Below are 24,284 nucleotides of genomic sequence, written 5' to 3'. Positions count from 1 at the left end.
CCAGGGTGATCCGACATAAAAAACATGTAATTGAAATTAAACATAGTTGAGATGTACCAATAGAAGAGAATATTTATAGTTCACAGCAGATCACTTAAGACTTCACTGTTCTCTGAGATTGGTGTTTTTCTTGCAGACATTTCATTACCAAACTAGGTAACATCAGTGTTAAGAGAGAGTTTTGCACCGGTGTTGCTATAATCAGTTCAATAATAAAACATCTGGTGCACCAGTTGCGGCCCTATCTGGACCGGGAGTCACTGCTCACAGTCACTCATGCCCTCATCACCTCGAGGCTCGACTACTGTAATGCTCTCTACATGGGGCTACCTTTGAAAAGTGTTCGGAAACTTCAGATTGTGCAGAATGCAGCTGCGAGAGCAATCATGAGCTTTCCCAAAAATGCCCATGTTTCACCAACACTCCGCAGTCTGCATTGGTTGCCGATCAGTTTCCGGTCACAATTCAAAGTGTTGGTTATGACCTATAAAGCTCTTCATGGCACCGGACCAGATTATCTCCGGGACCACCTTCTGCCGCACGAATCCCAGCGACCGATTAGGTCCCACAGAGTTGGCCTCCGGGTCCCGTCAACTAAACAATGTCATTTGGCGGGACCCAGGGGAAGAGCCTTCTCTCTGGCGGCCCCGGCCCTCTGGAACCAACTCCCCCCAGAGATCAGAATTGCCCCCACCCTCCTCGCCTTTCGTAAGCTCCTTAAAACCCACCTCTGCCGTCAGGCATGGGGGAACTGAGATGTTCTTTCCCCCTGGGCCTCTTCAGTTTATGCACGGTATGTCAGTATGTATGTCTGGTTTTTATAATAAGGGTTTTTAGTTGTTTTATTATTGGATTGCTACATATGGTTTTTATCACTGTTGTTAGCCGCCCCGAGTCCGTGGAGAGGGGCGGCATACAAATCCAATAAATAAATAAAAATAAATAAATAAATCTACAAACAACCCTCAACCTTAGAGAGCACAAAGGATCCCATAGTTGAAATGCCTCCATATTTTACAATGTTTACTATCAATTTATAATTACGCAATTTGTAGTGTTTTGAGAACTCTGAAGGTTAATAGGAATCATTTAAATCCCTAAAACTTTAGGTTGTATTATTATTATTATTATTATTATTATTATTATTATTATTATTATTTAGATTTGTATGCCGCCCCTCTCCGAAGACTCGGGGTGGCTCACAACAGTAATAAGAAACAGTGTAACAATGGGACAAATCTAATAATAAAATATATATAAAAGCCCCAACAATTAAAAACCATACAGCACATACATATCAAACATGAAATATAAAAAGCCTGGGGAAGATGTCTTAGTTCCCCCATGCCTGGCGATACAGGTGGGTCTTGAGCAACTTGCGAAAGACAAGGAGGGTGGGGGCAGTTCTAATCTCTGGGGGGAGTTGGTTCCAGAGGGCCGGGGCCGCCTCAGAGAAGGCTCTTCCCCTGGGACCCGCCAAACGACATTGGTCGAAGGGACCCGGAAAAGGCCAACTCTGTGGGACCTTATCGGCCGCTTGATACTTTATTTGTTTGTTTGTTTGTTTATTTATTTGATTTATATGTCGCCCCTCTCCGAAGACTCGGGGCGGCTAACAGCAATCATAAAACAGTGTACAATAATCAATACTAAAAACGAATTAAAAACCCCTTAATATAAAAAAACCCAAACATACATAAAAAAATACCATGCATAAAATAGTAAAGGCCTAGGGGGAAAAGGAATTTTAATTCTCCCATGCCTGGCGGCAGAGGTGGGTTTTAAGTAGCTTACGAAAGGCAAGGAGGGTGGGGGCAATTCTAATCTCTGGGGGGAGTTGGTTCCAGAGGGCCAGGGCCGCCACAGAGAAGGCTCTTCCCCTGGGTCCCACCAAGCGGCATTGTTTAGTTGACGGGACCCGGAGAAGACCCACTCTGTGGGGCCTAACTGGTCGCTGGGATTTGTGCCGCAGAAGGGGGTCCCTGAGATAATCTGGTCCGGTGCCATGAAGGGCTTGATATACACTTGATATCCTAGTAAAGGTAGCAAATTATTCAACTTTAGGACATCTAAAACTGAAAAACCAGAATCTATGTCTTTATTTGATCCAAGAAGGAGCAACTTTGAGTATCTATTCTTTCTGATGGAGAAAAGTTACTATGCAGTTGCTAAATATAGGCACCAACTTGATAGCACATCTATTTCCTTCCAAACACCTGATAATTCTAAGCAATTTGGTTGCCATTTTGAAGATTATTATTATTAGAGTTGGGAGGGACCTTGCAGGTCATCTAGTCCAACCCCCTGCTGGTGCAAGAGACCCTACATCGCATAGAAACATAGAAGTCTGACGGCAGAAAAAGACCTCATGGTCCACCTAGTCTGCCCTTATACTATTTCCTGTATTTTATCTTAGGATGGATATATGTTTATCCCAGGCATGTTTAAATTCAGTTACTGTGGATTTATCTACCACATCTGCTGGAAGTTTGTTCCAAGGATCTACTACTCTTTCAGTAAAATAATATTTTCTCATGTTGCTTTTGATCTTTCCCCCAACTAACTTCAGATTGTGTCCCCTTGTTCTTGTGTTCACTTTCCTATTAAAAACACTTCCCTCCTGGACCTTATTTAACCCTTTAATATATTTAAATGTTTCGATCATGTCCCCCCTTTTCCTTCTGTCCTCCAGACTATACAGATTGAGTTCATTAAGTCTTTCATTAGTCCAATATCAGTCCAATCTTTTCTTGAAAGTCTCTAGTGTTGGAGCGTATACCACCTCTTCAGGCAAGCCACTCCACTGGTTGATTGCTCTCACTGTCAGAAAGTTCCTCCTTATATCCAGGTTGAATCTCTCCTTGGATATAGCTTCCATCTGTTGCTCCTTGTCTGGCTCTCTGGTGGTTTGGAAAACAGTGTGACCCCCTCCTCTCTGTGGCCGCCCCTGGACCTCCTCTTTGCTAGACTATCCATGACCAGTTCCTGCAACCTTTCCTTGTATGTATTTGTTTCTAGTCCCTTTATCATTATTATTTCCCAACCCATCTCTTTGTCCTGAGTAACCCTGGACTGCTTACAATAGAATTAAAGCATAAGTATAAAAACATTTAAAGCATTAAGATTAAAATTAACAATTAAGTAAAAGTTTAAAACCAAGAGCATGAATAGTGTAGCGTTAGGGTATTTTACAAGTTAAAAGAAAATAACAAAGCTGAATTAAATTCTTGATGATATATTAGGTTGGTGATGTCCCACTCGAAAACCATCACAGATCCACTGTTAGACCCACTACAATTTGCATACCGAGCAAATAGATTGACAGATGATACTGTTAATATGGCTCTACACTACATCCTACAACATCTTGAATCTCCAATGACCTACGCTAGGGTCCTCTTTGTAGACTTCAGTTCAGCATTCAACACCATCATACCGGACATTCTCTTAACCAAACTAAATCAGCTAGCGGTACCTGGACACACTTGTAAGTGGATCACAAGCTTCCTAACAGACAGGAAGCAGCAGCAGGTGAAGCTAGGAAAAATCACCTCTACAATTAGCACAGCCCCCCCCCCCCCCAGGCTGACTCTGTTAACTACTGAAGTTTGCAGATGACACAACAGTGATCGGACTCATTTGAGACAATGATGAATCCGCATACAGACGGGAGGTTGAACAACTAACCTTGTGGTGTGACCGGAACAATCTAGAACTAAACACACTCAAAACCGTAGAAATGGTGGTAGACTTTAGGAGAAACCCATCCTTCCACTTCTCACAATAGTAGACAACACAGTATCAACAGTAGAGACCTTCAAATTTCTAGGTTTTATTATATCTCAAAACCTAAAACGGTCACCTAACATCAAAAACATCATCAAAAAAGCACAACAAATAATGTTCTTTCTGCGCCAACTCAGGAAGCTCAAACTGCCCAAGGAGCTGCTGATACAGTTCTACAGAGGAATCATTGAGTCTGTCATCTGCACCTCTATAACTGTCTGGTTTGGTTTTGCAACCCAACAAGACCGACACAGACTTCAGAGGATAATCAGAATTGCAGAAAAAACAATTGCTGCCAATCTGCCTTCCATTGAGGACCTGTATACTGCATGAGTCAAAAAGAGCGTGGTGAAAATATTTAATGACCCCTCACATCCTGGACATAAACTGCTTCGACTCCTACCCTTAAAACGTCGCTACAGAGCACTGCACACCAAGACAACTAGACACAAGAACATTTTTTCCCCAAACGGCATCACTGCTAAACAAATAATTCCCTCAACACTGTCAAACTTTTACTAAGTCTTCACTTCTATTTATACTAGTTTTTTCTCATCATCCCTATCACCCATTTCCTCCCACTTAGGACTCCATGACTGTAACTTGTTGCTTGTATCTTTCAGATTTTTATTAATATCGATTGTTTCTTCGTTGCTTATTTGACCCCTATGACAATCATTAAGTGTTGTATCTCATGATTCTTGACAAATCTATATTTTCTTTAATGTACACTGAGAGTACATGCACCAAGACAAATTCCTTGTGTGTCCAATCACACTTGGCCAATAAAGAATTCTATTATTATTATCTATTCTATTATAACATGTTCGTAAGTAGTTTCATTGGCAACAATATGGATATTTTTCATTGATTTGCATAGCCAGTCTGTGTAGTTATTAAGGCACTAGCCTAGAAACCAGGAGCCTGAGTTCTAATCTTGCTTTTGACATGAGAAATTTGACTGTAGATCTGCAGGTCAGCGGTTCAAATCACATCACCGGCTCAAGGTTGACTCAACTTCCATCCTTCCGAGGTGGGTAAAATGAGGACCCGGATTGTGAGGGCAATATGCTGGCTCTGTTAAGAAGTGCTATTGCTTAACATGTTGTAAGCCACCCTGAGTCTAAGGAGAAGGGCGGCATAAAAATAAATAAAATAAATAAATAAATGAAAGTCAGTTGAGTGACTTTGGGGCAGTTCCTCTCTGAGGCCAAACCACCTCACAGGATTGTTGTGGGGAAAATAAGAGGAAGGCAAATTTATGTTTTAATAATACGTGCAGCAAAAAAATCTTAATACAGTAGTTTCAAATTGTATCTAGTTTTTCACTTTGATTAAAGAGGTTTTTCCCTGCCTTGCCTTTCTATTTTAGCTCATTGAAGAATTCTTAAAACTCCTCACTTAATGCAACCATGATTAAGGTATAAGCCAACTCTATTTTGACGGACTGTACAATACATTAGTCCTCAACATATGACCAAAATTTGGCCTCAAATTTAGGTTGTTAAGGGAGAAATTCATTAAGTGAGTTTTGCATCATTTTACAACTTCTTGCCGCATTTATTAAATGAACCACTGAGGAGGTTAGCAACACTTGTTGAGTGGATCCAATTTCCTCATGGACTTTGTCTGAAGGTTGCAACAGCGGATCGCATGACCGCAATATACGGTCATAAATATGAGTCACTTTTCAAGCATCCAAATGTAAATCATGTGACTGCGGGGAAACTGCAACAATCAGCAGTGTGAAAAAAGGTCATGTCACTTTTTCCTTACCTCGAGCGGTCACTAGGTGAACTGTTGCAAATTCGACAAATAACTATTGTCTGAACTTAATCCCGCCTGGTTAGCTTTTAGCGATCTCAGTCCAACCTTGCACGTTTAACGCAGAAGCAAATCCAATTTTTTTTAAAAAAATGAAGTTCATTTTTGCTGCCCCCTACCGGCAGTGCGGGGGTGGGGGAGAATTAAAGTCTTTCTTCCAGCGGGGCGGGGCCTCCTTCGCATCGCATGATTGCTTTACTTTCGCCTCTTCCTTTAGAGAGGAGCGTGACGACACCGGGGTCACGTGGCTCACAAAGTCGAGGAGGGCGGGAGAGGATAGTGTGCCCTTACATGCATTGGCTACAAAGGACAGTTTTGCGCATGACCTGACGGAAGTTTGCGTGGTGGCATTTACCCGCCTCCCCCACTTACCACCACCTTCCCTCCTCGGCTGTTCAAGCCGGCAACCAGGAAGGAGGGTGTCATGGCTTTCAGCCCGCCTCTCTCTCGCTCTCTCTCTCGGATGCCGCTGCATCGTCACGTGACCGGCAATGACCCTCTCCCATTCTCCGCGCTGCTTTTCCTCCTCCTCCCCCCCCACCTCTCACTATTTCCCCCCCCCTTCTTCCATTCCTCCTGTCCCCCTGCCGGCCGCTGGATCACGTGACTCTATAAAGCGGGTTGCCGCCTTGAGTCGGGCACAGCTGAGTAGAGTGGAGCGATGGCGGCGGCAGCGGCGGGTCCCGGGAGGGAGCGGGAGCTCCCGCCTCGCATGGAGGGTGAGCGTGCCGGGGCTCGGGGAGCAGGGAAGGCGGGGCGCGGCAGCCGGGCCAGCCTTGCCTGAGGCTGGACGCCGAAGCACGCGCGAGCTGCGCCTCTCCGAAGACGAGGGCATGCCCGGGCATGAAGATTTCCATGGCTCCCTTCACCCTTTTTAGCCTGAGCGCCTCGATGCTGCTCCTCGCCAGCCTTCTTAGCGCCTCCGATCCCGGCAGTCCGCCGTCCCCACCCAGCGAGTCCCCCCACTTGCCTCTGCCCGGCGGAGGGTGGCAGCTCTTGCCGGGCTGAGGAAGGGCAGGGCCGTGGGCATGTTTTTGTTTGTGTCCGTGCGACAACCCTGCCAGGTAGGTTCAGGTGGCGGGCAAAAAACAAAACAAAACACCAAAACCTTCGGCTGCTTTGGGGGCTTCTGCTGCTTCTTCCTCGGGAATCTCGGGGTGTTTCTCATCTAGGCTTTATTCTCGCCTCGGGAGGGTGACTTAAATAAGGATTTTGAAACGACAATAGGGGGAACCCATCCTGGCAAGAGAGTTTTATTTTAAGTGCTCCAAAGATGCTGAGCCGGGATTCCGATGGGGATCTGGTCATTGATGATTTAAGATTTCACCCGATTCGAGAGTTACTCTGATCCAAATTTAAAACAAAAATCGCAGTGTATTGACAATTCCGATGAGGATCTGTCATTGATTTAGATTTCTAAAAACCACCCGACTGGAAAGCAACTCTGATTCAGATTGAAAACAAAATCACAGTACACATACCTCCACCCAAAGGAGGAGGAGGAAAAGAAGAAGAAATAGGAATACTGTAGATGTATTACCAAGAACAAATCCAGATTATTGCAAGATTGGGTGGAAAGCCTGTTTTCAAAGACAGCAGAGTTGGCGGTGGGAGTGGGCGATGTCAGATTTCAGGTGCTGCAACCGAGTTTGGAAATGTTTGAAAAGGTTCTTGGCAAGGGGTCTTCTCTTGTTAAAATTGTTGTAGTCACTATATTTCAAGTGGCGGGTGCACAAAGGAGCACAATAAATTCCCGAAAATCAAAGCCACAACAAAACATTTAAAACGTGAGATGGCGATGGATGTTAGCATTAAAGTAGAAACTGAAAATCTATATAAGGGCAGTGTCTTCAGGAAGTTAATTAAAATGACACAAAATCGGCTCGGAAACTTTTGAATTCTTAACAAATGAAATGAGGGAAAGCAACAAAAAAAATGGTATTGTGGTGAAGCTGTGGAAGCTAAGCTTTCCATTGAAATGTGCTCCAAATTTATTCCAACTGTAATACATCAATTTTTTTTTAAAAAAACTGTTATTTGTGTCCTTTCCACCCTTTCTCACACAACACACACACACAAATAAATATGCAGTAATAAAGAGAAAGATGGAGTAGCTGTGCAATGCTTTTTAATGGTAATGGGACTTTGCTCCGTCTCATAACTGTAAGTTACAAACATTGACATTCGCTTTTGCTTTTCACATAATCTTTTGGAGTGAATATTTAATGTGTTTAAAGGATTATAGATTTGATTTAAATCACCAGTTTAAGTTTTACTTTCTCGTACTTTGATTTAGAAATACATTTTTCAGTACTCTGGTACTTTTTTATTCAGTTTCTGAAAAATGGAATTACTTTGGCATTTGATACACACCGTCGTATTGTCTGGAGATTCAAAATTTATTCCCAAGTGACTCTATGGTGTGCTGTCTCAGTAGGATTTAATTCCTACATTTTCTCCAGTAGAACTCAGAAATTTATTTTAAGAAACTGTACGCCCACCACCCCTTCTTCCTCCTCTCCAAGTCTCTACCATTTCTCCTCCCTCCATCTTTGTTTTCTCAGTTTTACAAAGAGAGATAAGAAAATGGTGTATCTTGTCAAACAAGGTCAATCAATTGGTTACCATTAACCAATATGCTGGGAAAACATAATTCAAAGTTCAAATGAATATTCATATTGATGTGCTTGAATTAAATAAGATCTCAATAACATCTTAAAATGTGATTAAAATAAGATCCTATTTTTTTAAAGGAAAACAGTTATCCATCTTGACTGCCGATTAATGTTTTGATAATATACTTTGGTAGTTGTTCTTTTAATTTATATCTTATAGTTTAGTACTTGAACTGTATTTGTTTATTTCTGCCTATATTTCCAAATTTGAGAAAACAAAGAGAAACAATATTTAGAAGAGAAACATTTTTAGACAAAACACAGATCCTTTGGTAGGCAGAAATCAAAAGTAGTGAAATGAAATTGTTTAACAAGATTGAAGTTTATCTGAAGTACTAAATTTTAGAAATGTATCTAATAATTTCCCACTGTATTTTTTGATTATAAAATTCATTTCTACACAAAAAATGATATATATGAATAGGGTTTGTTTTTCCCTAGCCATTGAGATGGGTGTTGTGGTTCTTGTGTGGCCCTTTGTGTTTTCTATTTATTTTTTCCTATAACTTATATCCAATTTTTGTTGTTGTTGCAGATTTGTTTCTCTTGACTTTTAATTCTGTTAGCTGCCCAGAATCTCTGTTGAGAGATAGGCAGCCATGTAAATAAATGAATGGTCCTTGCTACAGATATTGATGCTAACATGTATTAAACACCTAGCCAATTCTTTAAACTTAAAAAGGCCATGCTTAATCAGATTAAATAATAGTATTTCTAATTCATCATTTTTTTGGTCACAATAGAAATCTAAAAGCTACTTCAGAGCCAGAGGGGATGTTGCTTAGGGAATTCTGAAAGTTGAAGTCTACACATCTTTAAAGTTGTCAAAATTGAGAATCGCTGCTCAATGATTGTTCACAGGAGTATTGTCTCTAGAAGTGCCTTCTGTAACACTGTCTCATTACTTTATTAAAATCAAGTTAGTAGTGATCACGTAAAGGACAAGTCTCTGCTTGTTAGCAACTTACAATCTAAATTTAGATCAGAAGGGTTGAAAAAGGCACAAGGTATAAATGTAAAAAAAAAAACCCCAACAACAGGAAGACATAACCTGCAGCATGCTTTACATGGATCGCGGCACTAGAGATGGTATTGAAATTTCAGAAAAATGCAGTTTTACTCTGATGTAAAACAAACATTTTTAATTGGCACATTTTAGGGAATGAATGGGAAACAAAGGCATATTACTTTGTCAGGCAAAAGTTTTTTCTAGATCAAATTTTTTGCTGATCATGGAGGAGCGTTGGCAGAATAGAAAACATGGGAGGTAGGAACATGTATGTTCAAAGAATCGAGAATAAAGACAATTATTAAGGGGGGAATTGCTAAGTAAGTACTGCATTTTTTGTGAACCTGGCATCACTGCTAACCTATATCTACATTCCCCATGTGGAACATGTTTTAAAAACAGGTTTCGGTTTCATGTTGCTCTAATACCAGGTAAACCAAAGTGTTTATATTTGTTATTATTACAAATTAATAACAAATATATGCGCAGGTAGGCCTCAACTTACAATTGGCTGCTTAGTGACTGTTCCAAATTATGATGGGGGTCTTCCTGGGGTTACTTAACAACTCTGATTCAAAGTTCTGACAGCCATCTCCCCGCCCCTCCACAAGATCATGTGATCACATTTTGAGTGCTCAGTAACTGGCTCTCATCTACATCTTTCTGCAGTGTCACGTAGTCGCGTGATTACGATTTAATACTTTTTTTTTTTACAGAAACCAGCATTTACTTTCAATTTTCCACCCATTGGGGAAAACAGACTAAGTATTAATTCACTTAATGACTGCTGCAAAAGGGTTGTAAAATTGGCCGTGGTCACCAGGTGACTCAACTAACAGCATGATTTGCAACCATAATTCCAGCCAACGTATCCTCATAAATCAATATCTACCTGCATAAAGCTCTTAAGAAACCTAAAGTCAAATCATTTTTACCTTACGGATGTAAGGCAGCCTTTGTTTAGTTTAGTTTAGTTTAGTTTTATTGGATTTATATGCCGCCCCTCTCCAAAAACTCGGGGCAGTTAACAGCAATCATAAACAATATACAGTAATAATTCAATACTAAAAGCGAATTAAAAAACCCCTTAATATAAAAAAACCAAAGATACATACAAGCATACCATACATACAATTGTAAAGGCCTAGGGGGAGAAGGAATCTTAATTCCCCCATGCCTAGTGGCAGAGGTGGGTTTTAAGTAGCTTGCGAAAGGCAAGGAGGGTGGGGGCGATTCTAATCTCTGGGGGGAGTTGGTTCCAGAGGGCTGGGGCCGCCACAGAGAAGGCTCTTCCCCTGGGTCCCGCCAAGCGGCATTGTTTAGTTGACGGGACCCGGAGAAGACCCACTCTGTGGGACCTAACTGGTCGCTGGGATTCGTGCGGCGGAAGACGGTCCCTTTGCCATCTTCAAGTCCCACTGACATCTGTTTGAGTCAGGTAGAAGAATGTTGAAGTTAAACATTTTCTGGCTGGGTGGTTTTAGATTGTTGGTCTCTTTATTAGTATGGAGAGAGATAAAAAATAATGAACTGATACTTGAAGCAATCACATGAAATGATAGGCTAAATATGCTGCTAGGTAAATAATTAGTCATGATAAGACTGTCCTGAAAGAAAATGGGTGGCACATCAGAAGAAATGAAAAAGGAAATTGTTTTATTTTCTAGAACCGATGAAGGAAGAACTTGATTTTCTTCATCATCTTTTATTGACATTTGCAACGGGTGAATTTCAGGCTGTGCTAAAGGGGTTTCTCGATTAAAAGATGAGTCAGCCATGTTGACAGGAGTAACAGCGTTCAAAGGTTAACAGGCTGGGCTGTAAGTTTGCTTCTTAGTTTCTGTTCATCATCATTCTCTTAGTTTCGATTCATCCGTCACCTGTTCCATCCCCTTGGACACTGCAAGATTCACTACCCCATCTCCAGTAGATGAAAACCTCCAGGGAAGGTAGTGAAACTACTCTTGAGTTATGCATAACCCGTTCCACTGACCAGAAGCTCTTACTCTCAGGTTCTTCCTAATGTCTCCAACCCTCCAACCTTCCTAATGTCTCCAAGCTCTTACTCTCAGGTTCTTCCTAATATCTCCAACCCTCCAACCTTCCTAATGTCTCCAAGCTCTTACTCTCGGGTTCTTCCTAATGTCTCCAACCTTCCTAATGTCTCCAAGCTCTTACTCTCGGGTTTTTCCTAATGTCTCCAACCCTCCAACCTTCCTAATGTCTCCAAGCTCTTACTCTCGGGTTCTTCCTAATGTCTCCAACCTTCCTAATGTCTCCAAGCTCTTACTCTCGGGTTCTTCCTAATGTCTCCAATCTTCCTAATGTCTCCAAGCTCTTACTCTCGGGTTTTTCCTAATGTCTCCAACCTTCCTAATGTCTCCAAGCTCTTACTCTCGGGTTCTTCCTAATGTCTCCAACCTTCCTAATGTCTCCAAGCTCTTACTCTCGGGTTTTTCCTAATGTCTCCAACCCTCCAACCTTCCTAATGTCTCCAAGCTCTTACTCTCGGGTTCTTCCTAATGTCTCCAACCTTCCTAATGTCTCCAAGCTCTTACTCTCGGGTTCTTCCTAATGTCTCCAACCTTCCTAATGTCTCCAAGCTCTTACTCTCGGGTTTTTCCTAATGTCTCCAACCCTCCAACCTTCCTAATGTCTCCAAGCTCTTACTCTCGGGTTCTTCCTAATGTCTCCAATCTTCCTAATGTCTCCAAGCTCTTACTCTCAGGTTCTTCCTAATGTCTCCAACCCTCCAACCTTCCTAATGTCTCCAAGCTCTTACTCTCGGGTTCTTCCTAATGTCTCCAACCCTCCAACCTTCCTAATGTCTCCAAGCTCTTACTCTCGGGTTCTTCCTAATGTCTCCAACCTTCCTAATGTCTCCAAGCTCTTACTCTCGGGTTCTTCCTAATGTCTCCAACCTTCCTAATGTCTCCAAGCTCTTACTCTCGGGTTTTTCCTAATGTCTCCAACCCTCCAACCTTCCTAATGTCTCCAAGCTCTTACTCTCGGGTTCTTCCTAATGTCTCCAATCTTCCTAATGTCTCCAAGCTCTTACTCTCAGGTTCTTCCTAATGTCTCCAACCCTCCAACCTTCCTAATGTCTCCAAGCTCTTACTCTCGGGTTCTTCCTAATGTCTCCAACCTTCCTAATGTCTCCAAGCTCTTACTCTCGGGTTCTTCCTAATGTCTCCAATCTTCCTAATGTCTCCAAGCTCTTACTCTCAGGTTCTTCCTAATGTCTCCAACCCTCCAACCTTCCTAATGTCTCCAAGCTCTTACTCTCGGGTTCTTCCTAATGTCTCCAACCCTCCAACCTTCCTAATGTCTCCAAGCTCTTACTCTCGGGTTCTTCCTAATGTCTCCAACCCTCCAACCTTCCTAATGTCTCCAAGCTCTTACTCTCGTGTTCTTCCTAATGTTTCCAACCCTCCAACCTTCCTAATGTCTCCAAGCTCTTACTCTCAGGTTCTTCCTAATGTCTCCAAGCTCTTACTCTCAGGTTCTTCCTAATGTCTCCAACCCTCCAACCTTCCTAATGTCTCCAAGCTCTTACTCTCGGGTTCTTCCTAATGTCTCCAACCCTCCAACCTTCCTAATGTCTCCAAGCTCTTACTCTCGGGTTCTTCCTAATGTCTCCATGCTCTTACTCTCAGGTTCTTCCTAATGTCTCCAACCTTCCAACCTTCCTAATGTCTCCAAGCTCTTACTCTCAGGTTCTTCCTAATGTCTTCAAATCGCCGCCCTGAGTCGGTTGAGACGGGCGGCATGGAAGTCGAATTAATCAATTAATAAACTTTTAAGATTTATGAATTTTAATTCCATTATTTCTTCAGCTTTGCTGGTTTAGGAATTCTGGGAGCGGAAGACCACAACTTTAAGACTTACAAATTTCAATTCGCAGAATTCCTCAGCTTTGCTGGCTGAGGAATTCTGGGAGTTGAAGTCCACAAGTCTTAAAGTTGCCAAGGTTGGAGACCCTAATCCTTGGAAGATTCATCCCATTAGCTTTATTTTAACCTACGGAGTCCTTACTCTAACCCTCTACAACAGGGGTATCAAACTCAAGGCCCGTGGTATGGATCCAGCCAGTACGGTACTTAGATCTGGCCCTTGGGGGGGACCCTAAAAACAGTGAAGGACCAGCCTGCAGTGCTTCTGCCAGTGAAAACGAAGCTCGGGAGGGCCACGATCTGTTTTTTGCTGGCAGAGCACTTGGGCAACCTCAGGCATTTCCAACATGAGTGACATCAAGTTGGCCACACCTCCCAGCCCCGCCCCCCAGGTCAAGCACAACCCTGATGCGGCCCTCAATGAAATTGAGTTTGACATCCCCGCTCTCCAACAACCCTTCAGATATTTAAAGATGGTTATCATTCCCCTTCTCAATCGTTTCTTCTCCACCTTAAACACGCCTAGTTCTTTTCAACAATTCTTCATAGAATGTATTTGTTTTCCAGATCTTTCATCTTACCGGTAGGTCTTCTGTAGGCTTTTCCCTCCTGTTTTTCAGGTGGACGCAATACAATAATCTGAGGCTTGACCAAGGCATAGTAGAAAGGGACAATTACTGTATTATTTGGAGTATAAGATGCCTTTTTACCCCCAAAAAGAGAGTGAAAACTTGGGTGTGTCTTATACACCGAATGTAGCCTCAGCCACCCCCTACCCTTTGGCCTCTGCCTCCCAGCAATTTACCTCCTTGCAGCAAACAGCACAGAGCCTGTTAAGCCAAGCAACTGATTAGCAGTTTCCCAACTCTCAGCTGACTGAAGCTGAAGACAAGCCAGGTGCTAAAATGAAAGTGAAACTAAAGCACAGCTTTAGCTGCAAGGAGGCAAATTACCAGGAGAGACAGAGGCAGAATTTTATTTTCTTGTGCTAATCAGTTATTGAATGTGGATACAAGGAGGTAAGTCAATCATGAAAGTCTATAGAATGTTCAAATTATTAGACTTGTTTTTTAAAGATTGCTTTATTATTGTTCTAGACAACTTAACAAAATGAGGAAGCTTTTTAAAATAAATGTTTGGTCTGTTTCAAGCTGGCTGAAGCATAGACATCAGAGAGTTATTGTTAATGGCGAGTATTCTGAGCAGAGACAGGTTACAAGCGGTGTGCCACAAGGGTCTGTTCTGGGTCCTATTCTTTTTAATATGTTTGTGAGTGACATAGGGGAAGGTTTGGTAGGGAAGGTTTGCCTATTTGCCGATGACTCTAAAGTGTGCAATAGGGTTGATATTCCTGGAGGGGTCTGTAATATGGTAAATGATTTAGCGTTACTAGATAAATGGTCAAAGCAATGGAAACTGCAGTTTAATGTTTCCAAATGTAAAATAATGCACTTGGGGAAAAGGAATCCTAAATCTGAGTATTGCATTGGCAGTTCTGTGTTAGCAAAAACTTCAGAAGAGAAGGATTTAGGGGTAGTGATTTCTGACAGTCTCAAAATGGGTGAGCAGTGTGGTCGGGCAGTAGGAAAGGCAAGTAGGATGCTTGGCTGCATAGCTAGAGGTATAACAAGCAGGAAGAGGGAGATTGTGATCCCCTTATATAGAGCGCTGGTGAGACCACATTTGGAGTACTGTGTTCAGTTCTGGAGACCTCACCTACAAAAAGATATTGACAAAATTGAACGGGTCCAAAGACGGGCTACAAGAATGGTGGAAGGTCTGAAGTATAAAACGTATCAGGAAAGACTTAATGAACTCAATCTGTATAGTCTGGAAGACAGAAGGAAAAGGGGGGACATGATCGAAACATTTAAATATGTTAAAGGGTTAAATAGGGTTCAGGAGGGAAGTGTTTTTAACAGGAAAGTGAACACAAGAACAAGGGGACACAATCTGAAGTTAGTTGGGGGAAAGATCAAAGGCAACATGAGAAAGTATTATTTTACTGAAAGAGTAGTAGATCCTTGGAACAAACTTCCAGCAGACGTGGTTGGTAAATCCACAGTAACCGAATTTAAACATGCCTGGGATAAACATATATCCATTGTAAGATAAAATACAGGAAATAGTAAAAGGGCAGACTAGATGGACCATGGGGTCTTTTTCTGCCGTCAGTCTTCTATGTTTCTATGTTTCTATGAAGAGGCCCAATGCTTTTGTATCTTCTTTTAAATAGCAGAGAATAATATATACTTCCAGAAAGCCACACCAATTTTAAAGATCTGGAAAAGTATAATCTGAAATGTAACAATGTCCTGTTTTAGCATAAAGATAAGGCAGCTGAGTTAAACCCCGACTTAGTCATGTTTGGAATAGATCTATTTAAATAATTGGAAGTAGTTAGCGTAATTACATTTAAGAAAACTTTCTGGCATTAATATACAGTGAACCCTCGATCATCACGAGGGTTCCGTTCCAGGACCCCAAGCGATGATCGATTTTTCGCGAAGTAGCGGTGCGGAAGTAAAAACACCATCTGCGCATGTGCAGATGGTGTTTTTACTTCCACCGCCGCCCGCAGCGCGTTGCTGGGGAGCGCGCGCGCGTTGCTGGGGCCGCTCCCCACCTGGGGAGCGGATCTGGGGTTTCCCCAAGCGCGCGCGAGTTGCTGGGGCCGCTTCCCAGCTGGGGAGCGGATCTGGGGTTTCCCCAAGCGCGCGCGCGTTGCTGGGGCCGCTTCCCAGCTGGGGAGCGGATCTGGGGTTTCCCCAAGCGCGCGCGCGTTGCTGGGGCCGCTTCCCAGCTGGGGAGCGGATCTGGGGTTTCCCCAAGCGCGCGCGCGCGTTGCCGGCTCCGCTTCCCAGCTGGGAAGCGAAGCTAGGCTGCCCCAAGCTCGCGCGCGCCGCCCGCCCGCCCACGCTGTTGCCGGCTCCGCTGGGAAGCGGAGCTAGGCTGCCCCAAGCTCGCGCTCCAGCCCACCGCCGCTGGGGTCTTACCGGGGCAAGAGGGGGAAGACCCAGGGAAGCCTCTGCCCGGCGGGGAAAGTCCACCATCTACGCATGCGTGGAAGGGCACGCATGCGCAGATGGTGGAGTTTACTTCCGGGTTGAAAACTAGCGAAATAGCCCTTTCGCGATCCTTGAGGACGCGAAACTCGAGGGTTCACTGTACTACCATAATGTACATTTCTCCAATTCTTTGTTATTTCTATGGGTCAGGTACATATGCATAGAAACAAACAGCAAACAGTGTATATCATCTGTGCTGTTTGGCAAATTGCTGGGGGGCAGAGGACTTCTTTCCTTGTTTTCCTCCCCCAAAACTAAGGTGCGTTTTATACTCTGAAAAATACGGCACTTCTTGTGATCTGGACTCTACACTCCTCTTGATGCACTTCCAGAGGTAGTTAGCCTTCTTTCCAGCTGTGTTACACTATTGGAATAGGTTGAGCTTGTGATTCTTTAGTACATCTAAGTATCTCTTAACATGTGCTGCTTCTGAACCAGATTTACCCTTTCCAGTACACACGTCTCTTGTTTTCCTTAACTAATTGCATAGTCTTACATTCCCCCCTATAGGTAAGACCATGGCTTACCACAATTTATTTAGTGACCATCCAGAGGGCACTTAAAAAGTGGCTTACGACCATTACAGCATCCTGTGGTCACATGATCATAATCTGAGTCTGCGGAAAAGGGCGGCATACAAATGTAATAAATTAATAATAATAATAATAATAATAATAATAATAATAATAATAATAATAATAATTCAAATGCTTGGCAGTTGGTTCGTATTTATGACACTTACAATGTCCTGGGGTCATGTGATCTTTTGCGACCTCCAGACAAGCTGTCAATGGGGAAGCCAGATTCATTTAATACCTTTACTAACTTAACCATTGTACTGATTCACTTAATAACTGTGTCATAACGACTGTCCCAATTAGCAAGATAGATTTTGGGTTCAAATTGTGTTCATAAGTCGAGGACCGACTGACTTATTTTTAATCTACCTGTTCTGTCCCGCTATTCTAGCCTAAGCCTTTTTGTATTTTTCCCGTGTCCTCCCTAATATTAGCTTTGTTTTGAATTGCCATGTTAAACAACTCAAGCTGTTGCCATTTATTAGGCATGTCATAACAAAACATATAAACTATGTGGTCATAACGGCACGTGGCCCATAGTGCTATTGTGCCAGTCAATTGATTTCTGCCATTCGCTGAGCTAGATGTGATGATAGACCGTAATAGGGATTAGATGAGTCATAGAGAAATGAAATTCTTTAAATCCTGAGAGTGGGATTCCGGTACAAACAATCCTCAACCGCAGTTGAGATCAGAGTTTTCATTATTAAGTGAGACACTTTATGATCTTTTTGTTGTGGTTGTTAACCGAATCGCTACAGTTGTTAAATGAATTGAATGAATGAGCCGAGATGGCGCAGTAGGTAGAGTGCAGTACTGCAGGCCAACTGACTGCTAGATCTGCAGGTCAGCGATTCAAAACATTTAAATATGTTAAAGGGTTAAATAAGGTTCAGGAGGGAAACGTTTTTAATAGGAAAATGAACACAAGAACAAGGGGACACAATCTGAGGTTAGTTGGGGGAAAGATCAAAAGTAGTGATGGGCGAACCGAACCCGCACAATTCGGGTCCGTACTGAATTTTGCGGTGTTCGGTATGCCGAACCCGAATTTTTTTCAAAATTCGGGCAAAATTCGGGGTCGTGTTCGGCGTTGGGAGCTTTGACATCACCGGCAGGTTGCTGAGGACGCCAAGGTGATCACGTGAGAATTCCCTCATTGACTTTGCTGCTCAGAAGCTGCCTAGGAAGGTAGCAGATGACAATCCCAGGACTCTACAACCATCTTAAATGTCCACCGGTGGACAAGCACCTGAAGTTTGATTGTGTGACTGGGCAGAGCTTAGAACTTAATTAATTTGATCTGTTTTGATCCTGGAGAACTTTCTTCTCATACCTCATGTGTTTTTCTCTCTTTCAGGCACAAGTTCAGATCAAATCCTTCAGACAGGAACCATTCTTCTCAAAAGGTGAGTTCTGTATCTTCAGTAGATATCTAGACTAGGGTTTCTCAACACTGGTGAGGTTAAAGAGGTGTGGAATTCTGGGAGTTGAAGTTGCTAAGATTGAGAAGAACTTCTCTAGAGGCATATAGTCCAGGTGTAGGTTCCATCTACCTTCCCTACCCGTACACATCACAACAGAAGTGCACGTTTTTGGGTTTGAGGGCGTGGACAGTCGGCCATCACTGCTGGTTCGACAAGCAGGGGCAAATTGGAGAAGAATAAAATCTTACACCTAGGTACGAAAAACCTAAGACACACATACAAACTGGGTGAAACCACACTAAACAGCAGTGACTACGCGAGAGATCTTGGAGTCTTGGTGGACAACCAACTAAATATGAGCCAGCAATGTGCGGCGGCGGCCAAAAAAGCCAATACAATCCTAAATTATATCAACAGAGGGATACAATCTAAGACTAGGGAGATACTAATACCACCCAAGAAAGCCCTTGTTAGACCACATCTAGAGTACTGCATTTAGTTTTGGTCACCAAACTATAAAAAAGACATTGGAACACCTTCTGCTGTACAAATCCCAGCGACCAATTAGGTCCCACAGAGTTGGCCTTCTCCGGGTCCCGTCAACTAAACAGTGTCTGGCGGGTCCCAGGGGAAGAGCCTTCTCTGTGGCGGCCCCGACTCTGGAAACAGCTCCCTCTGGAGATTAGAACTGCCCCCACCCTCTTTGCCTTTCATAAACTCCTTAAAACCCACCTCTGCCGTCAGGCATGGGGGAATTGAGGCACACACACCCCGGGCCTATACAATTTATGTATGGTATGTTTGTGTGTATGTCTGTTTTAATAATGGGTTTTTTAAAAGTTTTTTAAATTTATTAGATTTGTTATGAATTGTTTCATTGTATGCTGTGAGCCGCCCCGAGTCTACAGAGAGGGGCGGCATACAAATCTAATAAATAAATAAAATAAATAAATAAACACTAGAGAATGTGCAAAAGAGAGCAACCAGGATCATAAGGGGATTGGAAACTAAAACATACAAAGAGAGATTGCAGGAACTTGGCATGAATAGTTTAGCGGGGGGAAAGGACCAGGGGAGACATCATCATCATCATCATCATCATCATCATTATTATTATTATTATTATTATTATTATTATTATTATTAATTAGATTTGTATGCCACCCCTCTCCGTAGACTCAGGGTGGCTTACAGCAATGATAAAAACAATATATAATGACAAATCTAATAGTTAGAATCTAAAATAACAATAATACATTTTAAAAGTCTAAAAAACAAGAAACCCCAATGTATATTTTTAAAAACCATAAAAACATACATACAGTCATATCATAGCAGTCTCCCAATACTTGAGGGGCTGCCCTGGAGAGGAGTGGGGTCAGCTGTTTATCAAAGCACCAAAAAACCAGACAAGGAACAATGGATGGAAGCTGACCAAAGAGAGATTTAGCCTGGAAACAAGGAGGAACTTTTTGCCTTGCGAGGTTGTGAACATTCCAACACTTGAAACTGGACTGCCATTTGTCTGGGGTGGTGTAAGGTTCCTGCTCGAGCAGGGGGTTGGACTAGATGACCTTCAAGGTCCCTTCCAACTCTAGCAAATAAATTAAATAAATAAATAAATTCCTGCCACTGGTTCAGGCAAACCGGCTCAAACTGATAGTCTCCCTCTTGGAGGGACTAGCAAAAAAAAGCCAAGACTTTGAACTGTTGGTTGTTCTGCAAAGACCTGTAAGGACAGAGCTGGTTGAGATCTTGGACTGAAAATTCCCCTTATGATTTATTTTATTTTATTGGGATCCTGTTTCAGCTTTATCAGGGATCGGGTACAGTGCTGTGGAGATTCAGAGCGCATTGAGTTGACCATGGCAGAGCTTGAAGATCCAGAAGTTCAGGCTTGCAATTCCAGTACCAAATCGCTAAGCGACTGCCTGCGCCGGATTGGAGATGAGCTGGATGGAAACACGGAACTGCAGAGGTAACGTGATCAAACTTCAGCGTTCGTTGCGCCGCCTTCACAACCATTATTTCTTTTTCTTTCTTTTTTTTAGAAAATCTAAATTGTTATTTGCAGTCCCATTATTCATGAACACCAGTGAAGGGCTACCAAAAATGTTCCACATTTGGAATACTGTGTTCAGTTCTGGAGACCTCACCTACAAAAAGATATTGACAAAATTGAACGGGTCCAAAGACGGGCTACAAGAATGGTGGAAGGTCTTAAGCATAAAACGTATCAGGAAAGACTTCATGAACTCAATCTGTATAGTCTGGAGGACAGAAGGGAAAGGGGGGACATGATCGAAACATTTAAATATGTTAAAGGGTTAAATAAGGTCCAGGAGGGAAGTGTTTTTAATAGGAAAGTGAACACAAGAACAAGGGGACACAATCTGAAGTTAGTTGCAGGAAAGATCAAAAGCAACATGAGAAAATATTATTTTACTGAAAGAGTAGTAGATCCTTGGAACAAACGTCCAGCAGACCTGGTAGATAAATCCACAGTAACTGAATTTAAACATGCCTGGGATAAACATAGATCCATCCTAAGATAAAATACAGGAAATAGTGTAAGGGCAGACTAGATGGATCATGAGGTCTTTTTCTGCCTTCAGACTTCTATGTTTTTTGTTACCACACTGTGGGCATGGCTTATGCATTTTCTTTCAACATCTTTCGGTGCAAATTGGGTGCTCTGGGGTGGAGCTTCATTTTTGCTACCCCGCTACATTCACCCCTGTCCGGACACCAGCCCGCCCCTGATGAACACTTCTAAACAACAGTAACTGTTGGTTGGTGGTGTTGGTGGATGAATCCCAGCAGCCGGTTAGGTCCCCCAGAGTTGGCCTTCTCCAAGTCCCGTCAACCAGACAATGTCGTTTGGTGGGGCCTAGGGGAAGAGCCTTCTCTGTGGAGGGCCCGTCCCTCTGGAATACACTCCCTCCAGAGATTCATACTGCCCCCCCTCCCCTTCCGCAAGACTCTCAAAACTCACTTATATCGCCAGGCCCGGGACTACTAAACATGATGTATGGTTGTGATTGAATTGGTTGATTGATTTTAATATATTGGGTTTTTAGCTTGTAGTTTTTAACTAATTAGATTTGTTTGTACGCACTGTTTTATATTGTATCTTGTGAGTCGCCCCGAGTCTTCGGAGAAGGGTGGCATACAAATCCAAGAAAGAAAGAGAGAGAGAGAGACTTTGACTTACAATGCAGTGGAGCCCGGAATTTCCAACATATTTGTTGATTTGATTTGATTTGATTTGATTTGATTTGGAATTTCCAACATATTTGTTGATTTGATTTGATTTGATTTGTATGCCGCCCCTCTCCGTAGACTCACGACGGTCATAAGTTGAGGCACCCATCTGTCTAACCCAATTTTATTATATATTTTGTAGTAGCCCATTGTCCCATTTTTTAAAAAAAAAAATTAAATACATTATCCATAATGGGCAGATTTTGCCAGAAACTGGAAGTAAAATATTGGTGAAACTTTAAGAGCTATATGCAACAAAATTTCATTTTAATGTATGCCGATTATTATACATTCAAAGTGATAATAAAGTATTCTCTTTCTCTCTCTTCCTCCCTCTCCCCCTCTCTTCTCTCTCTCTCCCTCCCTCCAGCAAAACGCACATGTACATACGCGCACATGGTAAATCATGGTCACATGACCCTAGGAAGCTGTAAATGGTCATAAATGTGGGCCAGTTACCAAGCACCCAAAATATAATCACATGACTGCTGGGTGTGTTTGTGCTGCCATTGGAACTTTGAAATCCAGGTCATAAGTAGCTTTTGGAAGGCAGCATAGCTTTCAACAGTAGCTAAATAATAAGTCAAGGAATACCAATTGTATAAAATCCCCAGAGTTCAGATATATGTCTGCTATTAGTCTTCTGCCAAATAGAAGTAAGCTTTGCATTCATATAGTTATTGCTTTTCTGTCTGCTGTTAATCCCTTTGACACCTCTGTGTAATCTTGAATTGATTAAGTCAATCAGTTAGTTTTATTTATATTTAATTACCGCAGTTTGCAGAGCACTGCGCAGTAAAAATTAAATTAAAGTCTGTATAATTGGTTATATCAGTTCTTCAAATGCCATGTAAAATTGTTACAGAAGATTGCAATCCAACAAATGCTGTACGGTGTACAGATGCGCTTGGACAATTTTAAAAATAATTATATTAACAATTTTTTGTAGGAGCCCCCAAGCCAAAAACTAATGCCATGTGAATTGCTCTGGATTGAGTATTGCAAGGCAGGGGTACCACGACTAGGAACACTATGCGTCTATTTGATACAGTGATACCTTGTCTTACAAACTTAATTGGTTCTGGGACAAGGTTCTTAAGGTGAAAAGTTTGTAAGACAAAACAATGTTTCCCATAGGAATCAATGGAAAAGCGATTAATGCGTGCAAGCCCAAAATTCACCCCTTTTGCCAGCCGAAGCGCCCATTTTTGCGCTGCTGGAATTCCCCTGAGGCTCCCCTCCATGGGAAACCCCCACCTCCGTACCTCTGTGTTTTTGCAATGCTGCGATTTCACTGAGGTTCCCCTCGCTGGGAAACCCCACCTCTGGACTTCCGTTGCCAGCAAAGCGCCCATTTTTGCGCTGCTGGGACTCCCCTACTGGGATTCCCCTGCAGCATCACAAAAACACGGAAGTCCAGAGGTGGGGTTTCCCATGGAGGGGAGCCTCAGGGTAATCCCAGCAGTGCAAAAACGGGTGCTTCTCTGGCAACGGCAGTCCGGAGGCGGAGCATCCCAGCGACGGCGGTGGGTTTGTAAGGTGAAAATAGTTTGTAAGAAGAGGCAAAAAAATCTTAAACCCCGGGTTTGTATCTCGAAAAGTTTGTATGAGGAGGCGTTTGTAAGACGAGGTATCACTGTATTACCAGTTTGATGCTAAGTAAGCTTGGGAGTTTCTTAGAGGAAATTTGACTTGTTTGGATAATGCAATTTGTAATCTACCTGATTCTTCACATACATATCTGAAGGGAATTGTAGTACCAGCACTTTATAGGAAGGTGTCTGGGTAGCAAAAGCGAGATAGCAAAACAGAGCCAGTTTGGCCTAGTGGTTAAAGTATCAGATTAGAAAGCAGGAGACCATGAGTTCAAGTTCCTCCTTAGCTATGAAAGCCTCTCTGGATGACTTTGGGCCAGTCACTCTCAGCTCAACCCTCCTCACTGGATGGTTATTATGGGGAAAATAAAAAGAGGAAGGTGTATTGGATATGTTCGTTGCATTGAGTTGTTTATGTAAATAATGAAGGCAGGATACAAATGAATAAATAAATAAAAGCTGCCTATTTCTGTTCACCTCTCACTTTCTGCTTCCAGGTCTAGGGAATTTCTTACAAATGACTTCAAAGAGCTTAGCTTTAAGGTAAAGGTTCCCCTCGCACATACATGCTAGACGTTCCCAACTCTAGGGGGCGGTGCTCGTCTCCGTTTCTAAGCTGAAGAGCCAGCGCTGTCCCAAGACATCTCCATAGTCATGTGACCAGCATAATTAAACACGGAGAATGTTACCTTCCCGCTAAAGTAGTCCCTATTTTTTCTACTTGAATTTTTCACGTGCTTTAGAACTGCTAGCCTGGCAGAAGCTGGGACAAGTAATCAGTGTTCCCTCTAATTTTTTTTTGGGGTAGGTGGAAAAGTATAGTGTCTGAGCGGCAGTCCCTTCGGGACTGGGCGGCACTCTTTCCCTCTCACTCTTTCCCTCTCGGCTTCTGGGCAGGTTTGAAAAACTCTGAGTTGATGATGATTTTTAAGTGAGCGATTGCTCACTGCTCAGCTTAGAGGGAACTATGCAAGTAATAGGAGCTCACTCGGTTACATGATGTTAGGGATTCGAACCACCGAACTGCTGACCTTTCTGATTGACAAGATCAGTGTCTTAGCCGCTGAGCCACCACCTCCCCTTAAAGCTTAACATCCCCTCCAATGAATATGTCAAGGTCCTTTTCGAACATGTTGGACGAACATCATAGCTTTACAGGAGGCCA

At 42.7% G+C, this 24,284-nt stretch overlaps 1 protein-coding gene across 3 annotated transcripts in view; it reads left to right on the top strand.

The window, feature by feature from the left end:
* The first annotated feature begins 6,026 nt into the window (after positions 1 to 6,026).
* Positions 6,027 to 24,284, top strand: part of BAX (BCL2 associated X, apoptosis regulator) — a 30,261-nt gene continuing 12,003 nt past the window's right edge. Inside the window, exons 1-3 of one of the 3 annotated variants that reach the window (XM_070729327.1) lie at positions 6,027 to 6,329; positions 18,194 to 18,242; positions 20,071 to 20,238. In XM_070729327.1, coding sequence (XP_070585428.1) covers positions 6,272 to 6,329; positions 18,194 to 18,242; positions 20,071 to 20,238 — 275 coding nt within the window. In that variant the 5' untranslated portion in view covers positions 6,027 to 6,271. Of the gene's footprint in view, positions 6,330 to 6,496; positions 6,675 to 18,193; positions 18,243 to 20,070; positions 20,239 to 24,284 lie in introns of those variants that run through there. The other 2 variants (XM_070729326.1, XM_070729328.1) reach the window with 2 other exon arrangements.

The sequence above is a fragment of the Erythrolamprus reginae genome, chromosome Z (genome assembly GCF_031021105.1).
Source record: "Erythrolamprus reginae isolate rEryReg1 chromosome Z, rEryReg1.hap1, whole genome shotgun sequence".
Taxonomy (NCBI): Eukaryota; Metazoa; Chordata; class Lepidosauria; order Squamata; family Dipsadidae; genus Erythrolamprus; species Erythrolamprus reginae.
Note: the sequence above shows the minus strand (reverse complement) of the source record. Positions and strands in the feature narration are given on the sequence as shown.